This window comes from Cygnus atratus, chromosome Z (genome assembly GCF_013377495.2).
Source record: "Cygnus atratus isolate AKBS03 ecotype Queensland, Australia chromosome Z, CAtr_DNAZoo_HiC_assembly, whole genome shotgun sequence".
Lineage (NCBI taxonomy): Eukaryota > Metazoa > Chordata > Aves > Anseriformes > Anatidae > Cygnus > Cygnus atratus.
Genome location: NC_066396.1, coordinates 30,563,141 through 30,582,947, shown reverse-complemented (window position 1 = coordinate 30,582,947; position 19,807 = coordinate 30,563,141). Strand labels below are relative to the sequence as shown.

Here is a 19,807-nt window from a genome sequence, read left to right as displayed (position 1 = left end):
CACACAGTACCATAACAATCTTAAACCAGGGCCCGGAGAGGATAAACAGCACGACTGGGAGCACATACAAAAAGTAACTTGCTATAAAACTCAATTTGGGAAACAGGTACAGCAGACTTGAGATTAAGGCAATCAACATTGTGACTAGCAACTATTAAGCAGGTTGAATACTTATACCAATTTTAGTTTAATGCACTCTGGTCAAATCTGTCGATATCTCAACCCTTCGAGCCCCACGTTGGGCGCCAAATGGACTGTTGTGGTTTAGCCCGGCTGGCAGCCAAACACCACACAGCCGTTCGCTCACCCTCCCCCCTCCCTCTCCGGGATGGGGGAGAGAAACGGGAAAGTGAAGCCTGTGAGTTGAGATAAAGACAGTTTATTAAGACAGGAAAAATAATAACAATAATAATAATAATAATAGTATTAATAGTAATAATGTGTACGAAATAAGTGATGCACAATGCAATTGCTCACCACCCGGTGACCAATGCCCAGCCTATCCCCGAGCAGCCGGCCCCCCACCCCGGCTAGCCACCCCTATATATTGTTCAGCATGACGTCAGATGGTATGGAATACCCCTTTGGCCAGTTTGGGTCAGCTGTCCTGGGTCTGTCCCCTCCCAGCTCCTGCTGCACCCCCAGCCTGCTCGCTAGCAGGACAGAGCGAGAAGCTGAAAAGTCCTTGGCTTGGTGTAAGCACTGCTCTACAACAATTAAAACATCAGCATGTTATCAGCGCTCTTCTCATCCTAATCCAAAACATAGCACCCTGCCAGCTACTAGGAGGAAAATTAACTCTGTCCTACCTGAAACCAGGACAGCCTCCTAAGACAAAAAGTTCTGTCTCCGAGAAATCCTTGTGCACAGCACTACAGATACAGTAGATATTTTTCCTATATTCTTGTTTCTTCTGATATCCCTTTGTTTTTAGCACTGTGATTGAACAATACTTTGCTTCATTAAAGCTGGACAGAGTATCTGCAAGTACCAAATCCAGCTGTAGTGCCAGGGTGGTAATGTCTGATACCAACTGTAGAGAAGAATAGGAACAATTATAGGACCTACTTAAGAAAAAAAAAATGGGGGGGTGTGGGGGGGGAGTCTTCACCTGGAATATCCAGGAACTGAGAAATGTTGCAAGATATCCATAATCTGATGCAGCCACTGAAACCCGGAGAACATATCTTACTTTTTAAAAAGAGTTGAAAAAATACGTTCAAATGCTTTCCTAAATCAAGGCTAAAAAATATAGACATTATGATCTAAAATGAACTTAAGAACTACTGAGACTTCTCCAAAGCTGTCAGATGAAGATGTTCCTTGGATACCTACAATTTTATTGACAATATTTTTCTTGGCAATTATCATATGAATTCAGCTATTTCCAATTCATCACTTATTTAGGAAATAATACAAATCTAAGAGCCTTTGATTTCCTCTAGGTTAATTCAAAGCAGCCATATTGAAAACAAGCATATTTAGTGAATTCAGAGGAAACATAAAAATCTGTGGTGTGATCCTTGAAGACAGCAGGCTAAATTTCAGTGCTCCTGAGCAAGTCATCTGCTACAGGTGTGGCTCGTATCTTCAGGCACTGGCTTAAAGAAGCTTGCAAGTTAAATTGATAGTAGAAAGGATGCTATACTCTTTCATGTAAAGACTGTAGTAGGAAATGATGAAATTACTCTCTGACTCCAGAGATCAGCCAAAGTTAATTTACAGAGTCTCTGGTCTGACAGAAAGCTAGACAGAGAAAAGATCTTAGAAAGGAAAATATTGGCATAGCTGAGGTAAAATATTTTAGTATTTAATAGGGGAAAAAAAAAGTTATAGTTTGATTTTTTTTTCCCACAGTGAGAATGGCAGAAGTTGAAAAGACCTAAAGACCATAACACATCCTTTAATAACATTTTTATATTTTTTCTTTTCAGAAAGAAGAAAAGTAGCTCTCAAAAATATTTCTGAATATTCTGAATTCCTTCTGAATCTAGCATCAAGAAAAGTTTTTCAATAGCTTGTACAACATTCTGCAACAGACAGCTTATAACAAGTTTGATGTTTCAGGAGCTTAACTGGAAGCACATTCAGAAAAGTGTTGCCAGCAGGTCAAGGAAGGTGATCCTCCCCTTCCACTCAGCCCTGGTGAGGCCACACCTCGAGTATTGTGTCCAGTTCTGGGTTCCCCAGTGCAAGAGGAACATGGAGCTACTGGAGCAAGTCCAGAGGAGGGCTACAAAGATGATCAGGGGACTGGAGCACCTGCTGTACAAGGACAGGCTGAGAGAACTGGGCCTGTTTAGCCTGGAGAAAACTGAGGGGAGACCTCATCAATGCATATAATCTGAAAGGAGGGTGTCAAGAGGATGGAGCCAGTCTCTTTTCAGTTGTGCCCAGCAAGAGGACAAGAGGCAATGGGCACAAACTGAAGCACAGGAGTTTCTGGCTGAATATGAGAGAGCACTTCTTTACTGTGAGTGTGACAGAGCACTGGAACAGGTTGCCCAGAGAAGTCGTGGAGTCTCCTTCTCTGGAGATACTCAAAACCCTCCTGGATGCCATCCTGCACAATGTGCTGTAGGTGATCCTGCTTGGCAGGGGGGCTGGACTAGATGATCTTCAGAGGTCCCTTCCAACCTCAGCCATTCTGTGTGATTCTGTGAATCATATCCTTCCAAATCTGATTCAGTCTCTGGTGAATGTGGCATGTGATTGGTGAAGAAAGGAGTCAATTAACTCCCTTAACTTAAAGCAGTAAGATCATGGCCAAAAAGGTAAATATTGTATTTAAACTCAAAGCAATAGCATTGGTCACTGTATCTCAAGAATTTGTCTGAAAAGAGGAAAATGCCATATGGCATCATTTAGAGGAGGTATAAACCCATCAGTAGTCTAATATTTTAAATTGTTGCTAGAAAACAATCACAGTGAAAATGATAAATTGCCAAATACAAATATTTGTTCAAATCAGGGGGCAACTTCATGAAATCACATAGCTCTTGTTAATTTTTGACAGTGTGATCCTGCCCTGATTCAAGAGAAGATACAATGATAGAGGTCTCTGATTTGATCCTCCAACTGATAACAACTAAGGGCTACTAAGATGGTCAAGGGCCTAGAGGGGAAGACATATGAGAAGCAGCTGAGGTCACTTGGCCTGTTCAGCCTGGAGAAGAGGAGGCTGAGGGGAGACCTCATTGCGGTCTACAGCTTCCTCACGAAGGGGAGCGGAGGGGCAGGTGCTGATCTATTCTCTTTAGTGACCAGCAAAAGGACCTGTGGGAATGGTGTCCTGACAGGGGAGGTTCAGGCTAAATATCAGGAAAAGGTTCTTCACTGAGAGGGTTGTCGCTCACTAGAACAGGCTCCCCAGGGACGTAGTCACTGAACCAAGCTTGTCGGAGTTTAAGAAGCGTTTGGACTGTGCTCTTAGTCATATGGTCTGAATTTCTGGGTAGACCTGTGTGGTGCCAGGAGTTGGACTCGATGATCCTTGTGGGTCCTTCCAACTCCAGATATTCTATGATTCTATGATTACCTCTATTAGTATTAGGTATGTTTTAAGAGCTGTATATTGCCTCCTACTCATACTTTCACATGAGCATTCTGTGGAATTTCTATCAGGACAAAGGAAATAAATTTCCATCTTGATAGGATCAGAACATTTTCTGAGGGGGATTACTAAACTCAGTTCTTGCAGCTGTGCTCCTACAGTGAGCTTAGTAGGGAAGAGCAGAACGAAACATCGCATTGTAAGGTGCATTTCCAATCAGTATGTGACAACCTGAAGACCTTCTACATCTAATGAGTATGACTGGAGACCAGTTTTCCCTGAACATAGCCCTAAGACATTCAGATATACATAACTATAAAATGAAGATTAACATTTTCAGTATATACAAACATAAGACCAAAAGTTTGGAAAGATATTGAAGAAAAATCAATCTATGTCATACAGTATAAAGTGGGAATATTGTCTGCAAGTAGTTCACAGTTTACTCATACTCACCACCATCCTATCTGAATAAGCTTAAATTGTTTCCTTATAGCTGCACTGTTTGACAAACCTGAGGTTTATATTCATGAACTAGCATAATTTATTGTATTTTGTTAGATACCTCCTTTCACATGCAGAGTGGCCCCTTCCTGTTCAGAATCATTTCATTCTTCTGGAACTTACTGAAACATTTTAAAGTCTACAATACACATAAATTTCTTCTAGACATTTCCCAGGATTTTTTTTTTCTATAAAATCCACAATGTGGAGCATCAAACTGTAATCAAGTATTAACCAAGAGAGCAAACATAATCAGTTGGACACCTCTTTATTTAGAAGAGTATTACCCAAGCCACCCCTATCACATGAACCCGAGTAATTCCGATTTTATTTTTCTCAACACTAATAGAATTGCTTATCTGTTTAACTGGCAGGCTCAGTGCTGAGCTCTATTATTTTTCAAATCCCTATGCTTTAGACTGTATTCTAAATAGAATATTTGTTCAAATTGTATTCTAATTATAGCATTTTTTCGATGTCCCTTAGCAAAAATTTTTCCAACTCCTTGACATTCCTGGGTTTTGCTTGCTGATTTGCATTGTTTCCAAAATAAAGCACAAAATGCCTGTTTATTCAAATTCTAGTCAAATAATATTGGCAGTATAACAGATATAAACAACACAGGGCTACAGTGGGTCCATGTGGCTCTTGCAACAGGTTTTGTGAGCTAGCACGTACTTCTAATACTGCTTTTGCTGTATGACTCCGTAACGCAGCAAAAGAATGAAATATACAGAAATTGTGTAAATAATTTTGATTACTGGTAAGGAAATAGTATAGAATTTTTTTAAATATAGACAGAATCTGGCTGGTGTTATTTATTAGGATGGTATCTGTTTAAAGACAGCTTAAATATTAGCAAATATTTGTATCAATTAGTTTAGCTAAACACATTTTTGTCCTTTGAAGTTACTCATTATTTCTATACCAGAAGACATCAAAAGCCTCTAGGAACACATCCTCCAATCAATCAACTGCGCTCTTGCAGGAAGGCTGCATAAGAGTCCATTTTGTTGTGCTGCTGCCTTCTCTATCAGAGAGCTCTTGAATCTCACTATGCTGCTGTCATGCAACTTGGGGAAAAGGAATGGCCAAAGGCATCTGGCCTCAGCTCCTACTGTGCCTGGTGATACATATCCTTTTACGTATTGTTCTGTACCTTACCCACAGGAGCCATAGTACAATATTCTAATCCTCCTCCTGGCAAACTGAAAGCAGATAATCTAGCCCTGAGGTTTTGAATATCAAAGAGAAACCAGATACAAAAAGAGATGAATTATAGCTAAATCAGACTGTAATTGCAATAAGCCTGGTCTCCCTATTCTATCTCCATTTTATTTTTCATACTATCACTTATGTTGTATTTGTAAATTCATACATGTGGTTAAAATCAAACTGTGAAATAGAAACTGTCCATCTCCTATCACCTCCTGCATACTTAAATCCATAAGAATGGCCCAGGCCTTAATATCAGCCTATCTAACCACAATTTGCATGGAACAAGCCAAGGTACTCGTAACTCATTCGAGCTTTTACATGAAAAATCCCATGGTTTCTGAAAAATACCTTAAAATATATCCACATTTTCCAAAACACAATAACCAACACCTCTGTCTTCTTTTTCTGAAGGAACTGAAATTCATTTCATAGCAAAACAAAAAAAAATTGAGAAACCTCAATGGAAGCAGTTACTTCTGACAACACAGATAAAGCACACTTACTACGTTTGATTTTGACTGATAATACTTCAAATGGACTTTTAGATTACAGGATTACAACATGAAACAAGTATGAACAACCTTGGCCTACATATTGCACTACTGCACAGAAATCATCCTTTTATTGACTGTAGTTGAACTGCAGCAGTCATGTGTGATTGTGTGTGCGGTTTCTAAATTTTTGCCCTTTCAAATTAGGAACTGAACTTAATTTACTAACATAATTCATTGCTACTAAGATATCTACAATGAGGCTGTGCTCTCTGCACTAACAGAACCCAGATGAATATTGTTTGAACAGGAGTGAAGAAGAACATGTGGTGAACAAGCTGTCATGAAGAGTTAGTTCTTGATGTGCAAACCCAACAGGGAACAGGGTTTTCCGCAGAGCAGGAAAGGTGCCTCCCCTATACCCTCTGAACAGTCCTGACAATGGAGCTGAAATGTCCCCAGGGCCATTCTGCAAAAGCGCTTAATGCAAGTTGTCTCCTCTGCTTATGTTACTTCAGCTAACATTAACTTTCAAATTTAGTGCTTGCAATTAAGCTCTCACAGTCATGCTTAACAGTAATTGTTTCACAAGCAGCATGACCAATGTGATTACAACTAACACCTCTGATTTAGAAAAGCTTGTCATACAGACAAATAACATACCGCAGCTGAAAACAGTGAGTCTATCTACCAACACTATTAAAGTGGAAGTGAAGTAAAAAATTGTAGAAACTCTCTGAAATCAGCTGCTGATGTCAAGAGACTGTTAAACTGTGTTTTTCTTTGGGAAACTGTTAGTATACATGACTTACGCAAATTTTTAGAAACACAAAATTAGGTTTCATATGTTCCAAGAGAATTTGAATGAAAAAGAGAGTGGTAGCTAATTTGCCACAGTCAGAATTTTATCTAAACAGGAACAGCAATTTACACAGTGCATTAGCATTTGAAAGAGCAGGCCTGATTCCCAGGAGTGCAATTCTGTTTTTGAATTGGTATAAATTCAATGAAATCACCAGATTAACAGAATAGTTACTGTAATTCAACAAATTTAACATTGGATCACAGACTGCATAGTATAAAAATACTTTGAACTTATGTATAATATTTTATCCTTAAGATGTACTGGTTCTTCTCTTACAAAGTGAATATATTTTTTCACTGGGGAAAAGGGAAAATAGAAGTCAAATTGAATCATGCATTCCTGAATACATCAAAAAAATTTACTTTCTATTTAGCTTAGAAAATTACTATTTCAACCATTATATGGTCTTTCAGCAATGTATTAATAACACAAATACATGCATAATGCTAACTGAGAGATGCAGAATTGCCCAAAAGACCACAATTCTAACTTACTTTGCAGAACACTACTTAGGACGTCCAGGCTGGTTCTGAGCATCACAATAAGGTTTGGAGGATACTAAGGAAGCCTTAATTTGGGGTACAAAATGTTCTTATGAGACAAAATTTACTGTAAGTGGTGGGAAGATAAAGTGGGCAAGGACACCAAAGCATCTGATTCACTGTACTTGATTGAAGTATGATGCCTCCTTAGTACACTCTTGCCCCAGTTAAATGAGACTCTGAATCCTACCACGCCCACCTCCTTTCATGGCCACATATATCACATTATCACAGAATGGTTGAGGCTGGAAAGGACCTCTGGAGGTCATCTGGTCCAACCCCCCTGCTCAAGCAGGGACACCCAGAGCAGGTTGCCCAGGACCACGTATATCCAGGCAGTTTTTGAAGATCTCCAAGGAGGGAGACTCCACTACCTCTCTGGGCAGCCTGTGCCAGTGCACAATCAACCCTGAAGTAAAAAAAAAAAAAAAAATTTTTAAAAAATGCTTCCTGATGTTCAGGAGGCATCTCTTGTGTTTAAGTTTGTGTCTGCCGCCACTTGTCCAAGCAATGGGAACCACGAAAAACAGTCTGGCCCGCTTTGCACCCTGAACAAGATAAGATCCCCCCCGAGCCTTTTCTCCAAACTCAACAGTCACAGCTCTTGTAACCTTCCCTTATAGTTGAGAGTCTCCAGTCCCTCAATCATATTTGTGGCTTTTTGTTGGACTCTCCAATACATCCATGTCTCTCTCTTCCTAGGGAGCCCACAGCCAAATGCAGTGTATGAAGATCTGAAGATTTAAAGTTCCTAGCAGATCTACTGCAGTCAGAGGACTACAATGAACACTTCATATTCTGCTCCAGCTTTTCTCCCCATCCCAGTATAACACACACAGCAAGTTGGGAAATAATCTACTACTGAAATATATAGCAAATAGGGTAAATTACCAGGTATGAAAACCCTATAACTCCTGGTTACCACCGAAAAAAGTTGGGAGGGAAAATAGCTGTTCCCCCACTCCATCTGTGGTTCCTATCTGACTCCAGAGTTTTCACTGTGCTGCACGTGCTCATCATGGGGGTGTTCATCACAGTGCTGGACATGAACGTTCACTCGCTTAGCAAACACAAGCATTTCAGTACATTTCTGTCACTCAGCTGCTTCACTGCAAAATCAGCCATTTTATCTTAAACTGCAAAGTAATGGATTATCTTCCATTTTGTGTCTCCTGCTGGGCTGTGACAACATTACCTTCAACTCATGTACAATCTGAATTGATAAGGTTCCATAAAGTATTCCATTTTAAAAAGGAAAGGACATTATACACAGGAAATTGTGTAAAGATAATACTTACATTTGAGGGTTTAATTTGCTCTTAATCTATCCTATATTCATTTTTATGCTTATCTACTAAGTTTCTACTCTTTCTAGTATAACAGGAAACTAAGAAAAAGCAAAAACCACAGAAAAATCATTTCTGTTCTCCACAATGGAGTAAAGTGAAAGTAACTCAGTTAAATCAATACACTTATAGTACTTTACAACAAATTTTAGATTACAGTAAGGCTATTGCATATTTTAATGCTTTGCAGCTTCAAGTGTTGCAAGATGGAATGAAAGCCTCCACCCCAAATATGCTTCACTTTTTAAAAAGTTTCATTTCAACTTAATAAGACCACAGTTTTGAAAACAGAAATTCATTTGTGTCAGTATTCAGAAGACACAAAAAGTGATTTGTATGTGTAAAGCACAGCATTCTGTGTATCAGCACTTGCAAATTGAGTGAAGTCCACAATTTCAGAAAACAATGCTAAACTAAATTTCTCAGCTCATGTGAAATTGAAATCAGCTCTTCAAAACTTATATACATATTTAACTTTTTCACATATTTTTAAATATTTTAAACAAAACAAGAATGCAAAATCCTGAATATATTTTTACAAATCTATTTAACAAGGAAAAGAAACCCAAATTTCCTCCTCAGAGACAATTCACACAGCTTTCAAACTTGCTTTCCAGAATTTTTCAGAAGTGTCTTTTAATGTTCACACTGGACAAATCGCTGAGTAGTAACCTCCCCTACATAGCAGGTGAGTTTATAATGCTGAAAAAAAAATGTACAAGCCCAGTATGAGTACTGCATTATTTAGCTCAGAGATTCAACATTGTCTCAGTTCAGAAGTGTAAAAAAAAAGGTTGCTAAACCTGTTTTAATTCATTAGACCTCTTTTCCAACATCATGCAACCAGTTCTGAGAACCTTTTGACGAAGTTTATACCAAATACAATCTATCCTCTTGTTCCCTTCAAAAATCCATTGCTTTGTTTTCTATTTTATGTTCTCAGAAATTGCTGGTGCTGGTGGTACTGAAGTGCACCCAAAGTATCTGTGGGTTGCCCCAGAGAGAGCATGAATTCAAACATTCTCATGTCCTTAGCCATTCTCTACAGATTTACATGCCAGTATAATAAAATGAACAATAATCTATTATTCTCTGTCAGAAGTCGAATGGATCCTTCACAGACAAAAGGAAGCAGGTGTGCAGTACTATTTAAGGTTTTGATTTGAACAGGTGGACAAGCAGAAAACAGTTGTCAGAAGAGGTAAAGAGAGGAGGGCATACAGAAAAGAAACTGCTTGAAACCAGTCACGAGTTTAGTCATTTATAACGCCAGACAAGGCTGATAGGGGAATTACACAATTCTGATTTGTAGGACATATTGTCAAAGAACTGCATCCTTACAAGATGACCAGGGCCAGAAACAAGTCCTCTATTTTCATATCTAGGTGGATATTGAAGTATTGTTGAGACTTATATGCTAGCCTACTATTTCCAAAGGTCCATTGTTCAAGCAGTATGTTTTTTCAAAAGCAGTAGCCACACATGTATTAACACATACAGAAATTGAGAAGCTGATTAAGTGTCCAATCAATCAGTCCACACTCCTATAGACATAACTTTGAGCTCTGACTCTGGACATCTGATCTTTCCTTTCAAAAGCCTCATTTTCCAACAACTTTAGAAATGAACGAAAAAGCACTCTTCTGAACCATTCCAGCACTTACTGCACCAGTGAAAGCCATGAGTCACAGACATATAAAGTCACTAGGGAGAAATTCTTGTAAAGAAGTAAGATTTTGTTCTTGAAGCTACATCCCAAGCACTGTCACTCAAGGGCCCCCAAAGCACTACCTTTTCTTCCCTGCAGTCGCAAAAAGTCCCACCTACATAAAGGCACATTGCAGTTTTAAATTGATGTTCCCTTCAGTCCACCTGTGGAGGAAATAATTTTTGAAGAACTGCCCAGATAAATCCCATTGGTTCTATATGTCAAAGGGTGATGAAGTAAATTTGTTCTGTCTCTCAACAGTCTTACAATAATATCCTTGGGACAATCCATATTCAGCCTTACCCTTACACATATACAATGCAATTAGTTCACCTTGTCTTGGTCAACTTCCAGATAATAAATGCCTATGCAGCTTCAAACCCCTGGCAGACATCTAGGCTAGCAAGGATCATTCAGAATCTCAGTGAGTTCATAATCAGCAAGAAAGAAAAGATCATTGGCAAGCCTATGCACACAGTATATGTATACATTGGAGCATGGGTCATGAGTTGTTAAAGCTTTCATTTCATAACTTTGCAAGGGTGCAAAGTGAGCATTTGTTGGCAGGGACTGAGCTAGAGGACTGCAAAGAAAGTCTCTGATTGAGAAAAGGTTTATTTTTTAAATAGCTTCTCAAATTACATTGCTGGCAGGTTTTTCTTCAAATACTAGTAACTAAAATGTGCTCCATTTTATTGTAAAGAGAGGAGAGGATAATAATTTTGGGCTGTGTGAAATTTAGGTGCACATTGTAAGAAGTTGTAGCTTTCTCGATAATTTCAATGATGTACTTTAGCTGTCAGATTTCTAAATAGCCCTGTTCCTCCCTTGTCTGACAGTGGTGAATTTAAAGTATTGATAGACACAGAAGGATAGAGCTTAATCTCCACTGTCCTCTTCATGCTGAAGGCTCTCTTGGGTCCACTCCCGAAAAAAGGTACTTACATTAGTATCAGCATAATACTGTTAAGGATTCCAGGTGTCACTGTGGGTACGTTAAAAAACAGTGACAGACAAAATAAGCAAGGTGTTGGACGGATCAGTTTGATACACGCAAAAATTTCTTGTTCCTGCTGCTTGTTCCAGCTCCAGTTTAAACGTTGTCTTAAACTACATTTTTACTAATTTTATAGTATGCCCTTTAATGCCAAAAACCCAAATGCCCTTTAATAGTCATCTTACTTCCTCATCTCTTACGATGCTCTTGCTTGTAAGGGAAGTATACAGCAGCATTCCATAACTGCAATAGCATTTAGGATGGTATTCAATATATTGCTTTTAATCAGTAAAGTCCACTTCAGGTTGTGGGCATGACAATCCACAGGTCAGCTTCAACATCTGAAAGGAGAATCCCTAAATTTATACACCTGATGGCAAGCTAAAACAGAATGTGGGTATGTTATGGCAGCATGAGTAAATGCCCTCATTTTTGTTCACCTACTTTCCTTGATAGCCACAAGGTGAAACCATGACAGCAAACAATTTTGTGTAAACTGGCTATGGGTGAACTAGGGTACTAACTGGGGCAAGTGGCCTGAAACAACATCTATCATTTCAGGAGAGGTGTGCCCACCTCTCCTTTAATCAGACCTCCCCACAGACTCACATTTAGCAAAGCATGTTGACTCTGCAATCTTTTTACTTCCTTGACATAAATACAAATTGTTGAGATCTTTCTTCACCCAACCAGGTATGCTGCAAGGCCTTCCTCTTTAGCTGAGATGTGAGTAACGTAATGTGGGAAGAACTGCATCCTTAGCTCTAATTCCAAGTTACATATATATGTATATATATGTACACTTAATTACACTTGCTGGTAGGCATTATTGGCAGCCACAATATACAGAGAAACAAATAAAACTCCCAGCTAAATAAATCTGACTGAGGATATTCATTTCACGCAAACAGCCAAGCTGTACCACTGACGACATGTCCATCAGGTATTAAAAAAAAAACAAAAAAAACTGTGTGGGGCTGTGCGACAAGCTACAGCACATTAATCCTTCAAGAAGTAGCAAGTGGCATGCTAGTTGTTTGGTGGAAGAAGAGCCTCAGGACTGCAGCATATGCACTCCCCACTTGTGTGTTTGCATGGTTAAGGTAACCACTAAAGCTGTCATCTCACCTCCTTTAAAATATCACATGCTATCCCCCTCATTGCAGTCTTTCTGTAACTTGCAGAGGAAGTTGTCCTGCTGTTTTGTTCAGAAAAAAATGTACCCGTACACGTCTTTGCACCCTGTCCCACCCGCTTGGTAGAGGGAAAGCTGACTGCTTAGCACATCAAAAAGCTATCTAATGGGTCTAAACACTGTAATTGAGGAGTGATTACTCTGAGAAATTCTGACAAGGTAGAAATCAAGTAAAGTACCCAAGCAATAACTTGAAATAAAAAGAACCTATATAGCTGCACCTATATATCTAACACCTACAGCTAACAAATCCTGATCTATTTAGCAAATGTGAACATAAACCATGAAAAATACATTTGAGAAGAGAACAATGTATACCCTGTTTAGGTAGTTATTGAATGCTTACATGCAAACAGTTTCAAGAAGATTCGAGACTGAAATTTCCCTGCTCCCTGTTTTCCTCCTTAAAAATAAATCACTGTGTCTGAACATTGGAACTGTGGCCTATTGTGAGCTGAGCTGAAATTATGTAGTGGATTCAGCGTATAGTGGAAAAGCAGAAAGCTGCTGCTATCTTTGTGAGCTAGTTGAAAAGTGAAAACAGATTAGAAAAATAAGTTCTTCAATAGGCAGAAACATTGCTTTCACACCAGATTTGATGAGTAAGTCCTCCCAGCAGCACTAACACCAGATACACACATTGCATGGATTAGCAAGTTTTAGTCCAGGCAGAAGAAAAAACATATTTTTTTTTCCCTTCCAGTAACTGCTGCAGGTATATTATCTAATGAAAACACAACAAGATTTCTCTAAGGAACGTGAAATTCGTTTGGTGTTTCCATCAAACAATTATATGTTGTTCATCCACTATCTGAGAAGCACTGAGGCATAACCAGACCTGATTACATTCAGTTTTAGCTCTGGATCAGACTACCCCACTAGGGTGTGGCAAGCGGTTTCTCACCCCTGCCATACCAGATCCTTGATGCAGGCATACACAAAAGAAGGGTTTCTAATAACAGTACAGCCACATTTGCTTAAATCTTGATCATCCTAAATCAAAATGCCTTTGATCATTAATAGAGCCTTTCAGACTGTTTCAAATTAAAGGACAAATTTTCAAAGACATAACAGGGATTTGCTGTTTTCTATTAACACCAGTGGGAGGTAAACAGCTCAATCCCCATATACTGCTCTGAAATGTACCCTTTCAAATGCTGTATTTTCAAAAGGCATCAGACTTTTCAATGACTGGGAAGCTTCTAGGAACAACAGTATAATTTCCACTGATGCTATCTGTCCGCTAATGCTACTTCCAGAAAAACGTTAGGGCTTCATAAAACAGAACAGCTCAAAGACATTTTTACAGAAAAAGAATAGGGAATGCTCCTAGGGGTTATGCCCCTGGAGCATATATTAATAAAGTATATATTCTTATGTGTATGCCAGACTCTCCCCTTCTGCCTACAGCGCAGGACACGAGTGAAAACTAGTCTTGAAACACACAGCACTTCTGCATGCCAGTGCTCCCTGGAGGCTCTAACTTCTAGAGATAATTAGCAGGAGGTACACCAAAAAATCAGCTCAGCACAAAGAACCCTCAGAGGAGCATGAAGGTTAAAAAGGATTAGAGTCATGTTGTGACACAAACATCATGCAGTGTCTGATGAACAGAACAAAGGTTACGATCCAATCTATTCATTCTAAATATGGAGGGAGACAGAATGTTTCCTCAATTGTCAGCAAATTCTGTTCATATCCACTAACTAAGTGCACAGTGTGGTCCTTAACAGTTCTGAAAAATATGGTAGTTTATGTAAGTGCATAAGAGAAATCAAAATCTTGATTGCTTTTTGGAAATGCAGTAAATTACACATTCTCCTCCCCAATGATTTTTATCATTAATAATGTAATCTCACAAACTAAACACCAGAAGGTGTAAACAAGTTGTTATAACAGATTCATGAGAGCTATTCTTCCCATTACATTAGGATTTTTCTATTCAATAAGGAATTTTTACAAGTTATCTCTGAGAGACAGATAAGGATACATGGAACTCCCTCTCTCATATCCTTTATTAAATACATATTTCTTATTTAATTAAAAGGCTTTGTAAGATTACTTCTGATACATTTGGTCAAATGGCAAAGACTAATTAGAACAACCGCTGTTTCAAAGCCCATTAGAAAATAATCAATCTCAGCAGCAAAAGTAACAAACATGAACCGAATATTAAGACATTACCTCTTCAAGGTCATAGTTCAAGATGTTCCAACTCTCTAATCTTCAGAAACAGAAATAAAAAGTGAAACCACCTAACACCCCACCCCCCCCCCACCCCCTCAAAAAAAAAAAAAAGGGGGAACAGTTATCTGAGAAAGTACTTACCACGATGTCTTCAGGAAAAGTATCTCGACTGAAAGAGCCATCATCAAACATAACTTCATAGAAAAGCTGAGATGTCACTCCTATGACTCTGCAACTATAGTATCGTGTATTTCTGTGTTTCGTTATGACTGTCTGCCCAACTGTAATGGCCTTCTCACATGCTTTAGTTCTCTTGAAAAAATGAAAAAATGGAAAGAAAAAATTTAAAATATCAGCTGACTCATTAAAATTGTATCTATGTTAAAGCAGAATTGATAACAATTCACTGCTCTGTAGAAAATCTTCAAACACAAAATTGTTCCTCACAATCATGATCACACGAATTTGTTTTACACTGGAAGTTTTTGCATTTTATGAGAAAACAAACAGCATCTCAAAAATATTTTTGCATTTGATGCCTTCAAACCATTTGACAGTGGAGCAAGAACCCTTAAGCAATTAACAATATATGTTATTTTTTTTTGTAGTGTTTGAAGAGAGAACATGGTGAACTTAGACGATGGTCTTGTACTGTTTTAAAAGGTGAGGTTTTCAAGTACTGTATTTTGATATGGCTTTTCATAATTTGTATTTTGCTGTCTGGGATGACAATTTAATGCATATCTGGTTCTTGTCAGAGCTGTCTACAGCAGTCTATCTGAGTAAGTTCTTAACTCAGGCTGTGCTGAACATTTGCTTTAAGACTTCAGACAGCATTGATTCATTCTTCATCACTTACTTATCTAGTATATTAGTAGCAATAATTTTTTTTTTCACTTTGCATTCCATACAGCTAGTTATGTCAATCAGAAGTGTAGCAGGGTTGTTAAACCATGCAAAAATTCTACATCAATAACTGCTTAACAGTTTCTATGAAAAAAAAAAAAGAATAGAACTTTCTAAGTCAGCAAATGCTCAGAAGCTCACATGATGCTGACAGCTGTTACACATCAACTCCCAACTAATGTATACCCATGAATTTCCTACTTCAAACGCAACCTTCTTCACCAGGAAAAATAAAATCAAGAGCTTCTTATCCTAATAAGATGTTACCAGATAATTTTTGACTTTAGTCTATTCACTTATTTGAAAAACAAAACAAAACAACAACAAAAACAAACAGAACTGAAGTGGAGAGTATTAACTGAATTACTCTCATGAGATAACAGAAAGCAGAAGTTTGAGATTACACTACAAAAGTCCAAGGAGAAATACCCCTATTACAAGGTTTAAATGTTTCTGAAGTCTGAAAATGGAACTCTTCTGAGAAGGTGAATAAGGATAACATAATATTTTAAGAGACAATACAGTCATTTAATGATAAAATTTTCAGAGAAGAAATGCCATAGATCATTAGAACAAATAAGGGTGAAACAGAAATGCATCCTAGTTCAAGGAGAAGATTATTTTTAGTATGTTGTCTTGGTAGGATTCTTGATTTATTTTCCAGAAAAAATATTGACAAGCACACACTACAATTGATTGCATGTCCCAGAGAACATTTCCTGTCAGAAAATCCTAAGAATTTATTGATGTTAGGAATGTCATTTTTGATCAGAAAGGACAGCTGTTATGTAATGGAGTCTATCAGATTAAAGAAACAGCTGTGGTAGTTACCAGATTATTGAGAAAGCTGTAGTTTAAATAGCATGATTTTTTTAGCAGTACCTAAGCTAAGGATGAACTAAGATAGCAGCAGAAATACAGAAAACAACCAGATACAATGGAAAAAAGGTTAAGCTCTCCTTCTGCATGTGAACTTCAAAAAGATAAGAGGGAAAATGACTTTCTCCTCCATGTTTTGTATGTCAGGGCACAAAAATCTTGTTAAATAATATACATAAACTATATGTATATAAAATCATAATAAATAGCTACCCTGAAATAGGCATCTAATGAATATCTAAATATCTAGAAACGTCATCTGACTAAAGTTTTTAATGGAAGATCTTTAAAATTTCTTTCTAAATATAAAAAAGATTTGTTTGATAAAGAAAGATAACTCTAATTTCATCATTTTAAGTTTGTTCCTCTGAACTGCAATTTGGGCATCAAAATGATGCATGATGTTTCAAAAAATATGCTAATTCATGATTTTTTAATAATATTTCCTTCCTACGTCATGTTTTTAGATTTATGAAAATATTAAGAGGCTGGCAGTAGTTAGCAGACAATGTCAAGCAATGATCACTGCATTCTCATAATTCAATGGAAAAAGGATCTCCAATTTCCACTTGACAGCATCCCTTCATTCACTGTATACTACAAAGGTATAAACTGGCCAATAATAGCATAAAAACATCAGCAGCTCAAAAACATACAACAGTGGATTTTTTGTAATTCCTACCCCAACTGCCCTTTCTAAAGACTTTCTAAATGCAAGTAACTGGGCCTGCCTAGATACTTCTGATCACGCTTTTGAAATAAAATATCACCCATGCGTATGTTTGCTTCCAGCTGACCTTCTCGGACCGTAAGTGCTGCTTTTGCTAATCATTATGGATTCTTAGGTGTTTTTGTCCCATTAGTATTGTTGCATATAACTTCTTTTTCTCATTTTCTTGTGAATAAGGTAGTTTTAATCAAAACAAATCCATCTGGTGCACCCACTCCCAATTGTAGTTCTGGCAATTTGATGACAAAAAGATGTGAGTGTTATATTTCATGCCCAGAAATGAACACGGTCAAAGAGGAAAAATCAAAAAAACCCCATGACCTACTGTCTGTAGGTAGCTAATCACAGAGCCTTACTTGCATACTACACTCCAGTTCACACAAACAAAATAATAGAGTGCAGCAGGAATATTTAAAACCGTTCTGCATAAACCAACTTTTCTGCTAGCAAACTTATTTGTTATTTCTGAAGCTGTATCGTCAACAGATAGAAGAGACATGCATAGTTTTGAGTCTATGGACTCAAACCAAACTCATTTTCATAAAAAATACATGAACAACAACAATATATGAATAACAACCATGCAAAGTGTACTGGTGTCACACGTTTACTTTTTTTGGAAAGCAAAAATCTTTAAAATGCATAACATTTCTGGAGAAGTTTTTAATTGGGACACAAAATTTGTTTGCCTTTTTATGATCTAGCAGCAGACTGAAATTCAGGACTGGCTGATTGCTCTAGTTGTGAGGTATTATATTTTATCACAATAGATAGAAAATCTTACTCTGCAGTAGTCTTGTCATTAAGACCAAGGATTCACTGACAGACTCTTGAAAGAAAGGCATACATAATATAGATATTACCTGTTTTTCTTTCACTTTTAATGGACAAAGGAGATAAAATCCATGTTCAAATAAACAGTTTGCAACTTGAGAATTCTCAACTTGACTAACTTATCAAGTTATTTCCTTAATAAGACTGCACGAAGTTCTTCTAGTTTGCTAGGAAGCGAAATACACTTTGAAAAGCCCAAGATAAATGGCGAGAGTTCTCCCTTAACTGAGACAGTAACAAATTGTTGGGATAAAAGATATTAAAATCTACAAGATAGTTAAAACAAATTCTTCATGTGTCTCATCTAAAATTAAAGGTTTCCTCTGCATAGGCTAGAAATAAAAAGAAATAGTAATAATATGATTATTCCTGACATAACAGTGTTGCTTTGCCAGATGACAGAATGATTGTAATTGGTTATTCATAAGACATCGTTTGGCTGTGGTACAAAGAACTTACATATACACCACGTCCTTTATCTCCCAGTATCTGTGAGTATTTGAAAGATACTGTGATCTGGGTATTTGTTATACATTTCAAGTTAACAAAACAGAGAACTCAGAGACTTGTTCTGCTGTCAAAACAAAGCATTCATCAATGACTCTAATGCAAAAATACATTAGGCATATCAAGTAATATTTCTCCCAGGTAACAGCATAAGAAAAAAACTTCGAGATGTAATAGTTTGTTATGTATGGAAATATGATAGATAGAGATATTCATGGTGTGGACCCTTTCTTCCATTTTCTCCAGAAATATATTTTAATTCTGTAATTCTGTTTGCTAACAAATCATTAAACAAATTCCTTACCACATTTTGGTTGATCTTGTGCCTGAAACACGTAATGTAGACAACATACGGCCAGTCGTCAGGTTCCATCAGCACTCCTGCAGCATGGGCACAGGTTACATGGAAGGAGGCTGGACAGCGTCCATATGAACACTGAATGCAGGCACCGGAGATTTTCTTAACTCTCTGTCTGCAGAAAATACATTTCTGTAGAAGAAAAAAAAAAAAAATTTTACCATACTACCACAATTCCACTGACATCTGCATGTATCTCCGGAACTGAAAAGTTATTTGTGCTTCACTGTTCACATTTTATACCTCGTACCATGTGTCACAAAAGAATAAACATTTATGAACTGCAAGGTAATTTTGTAATATGGTAATTAATAGACAGCATTTTTATTTGTTTCTTTTTATGTAAATGTAAGGACAACCTGTTTTGATGCTGAGCTAAGAAAACTGATATATAGATAGCTATATAGAAGCTCGATTTCAAATTCCATACACTAATCTGAAAATTAACCTGCTCCTCCTACAGTAGGTAAATTTAAAAACCTATATATAAGTCTGCACAAAGTAACAGCAAGACTCAGAAATAGAGTATTCCCACAAAAATGCAGGGCTAGATATGACTTCCAGATATCATTTAACCCAGCCCCCTACTTTGAAGTTGGACTAAGTCTATACCTACACAGGCTTTGGGAGATGGGTAATCCAACATATTCATGCAAAGGTTTCCGCAACATCTTCAGATAACCTGTTGCAGTGGTTACTTCTCCTCAAAGTTAGAAATGTTTTATCTCATGCTTTTGCATATTATCACAGATGAAGGCTGTTCCTACATCCGTTTTCACTTTTTCCAGTCTGCTTTTTATTGATTGTGTATTTCATATAAAGGTAATAGAGTAGGCCATACTTCTCCACTTCATTTATAAAAACATTATGTCAAAAGCCTTACCAGTGCCAAGATATTCCACATTTATTCCTTCTCCCAAAATGGACACTACATCAAAATACAGTAACTATTCCGTGTTCCTGTGATTCAGATTTCTTAATGGCTCT

At 37.5% G+C, this 19,807-nt stretch overlaps 1 protein-coding gene across 4 annotated transcripts in view; it reads right to left on the bottom strand.

Moving 5' to 3' along the window:
• The window catches only part of KDM4C (lysine demethylase 4C), a 296,942-nt gene that overhangs the window by 17,491 nt on the left and 259,644 nt on the right, over nucleotides 1-19,807 (bottom strand). For 3 of the 4 annotated variants that reach the window (XM_035567672.1, XM_035567671.1, XM_035567673.2), the window contains 2 exons: nucleotides 18,767-18,952; nucleotides 14,748-14,918 (listed from right to left, as the gene is read on the bottom strand). In XM_035567672.1, the coding sequence (XP_035423565.1) occupies nucleotides 14,748-14,918; nucleotides 18,767-18,952 (357 nt within the window). Of the gene's footprint in view, nucleotides 1-14,747; nucleotides 14,919-18,766; nucleotides 18,953-19,807 lie in introns of those variants that run through there. The other variant, XM_035567674.2, reaches the window with a different exon arrangement.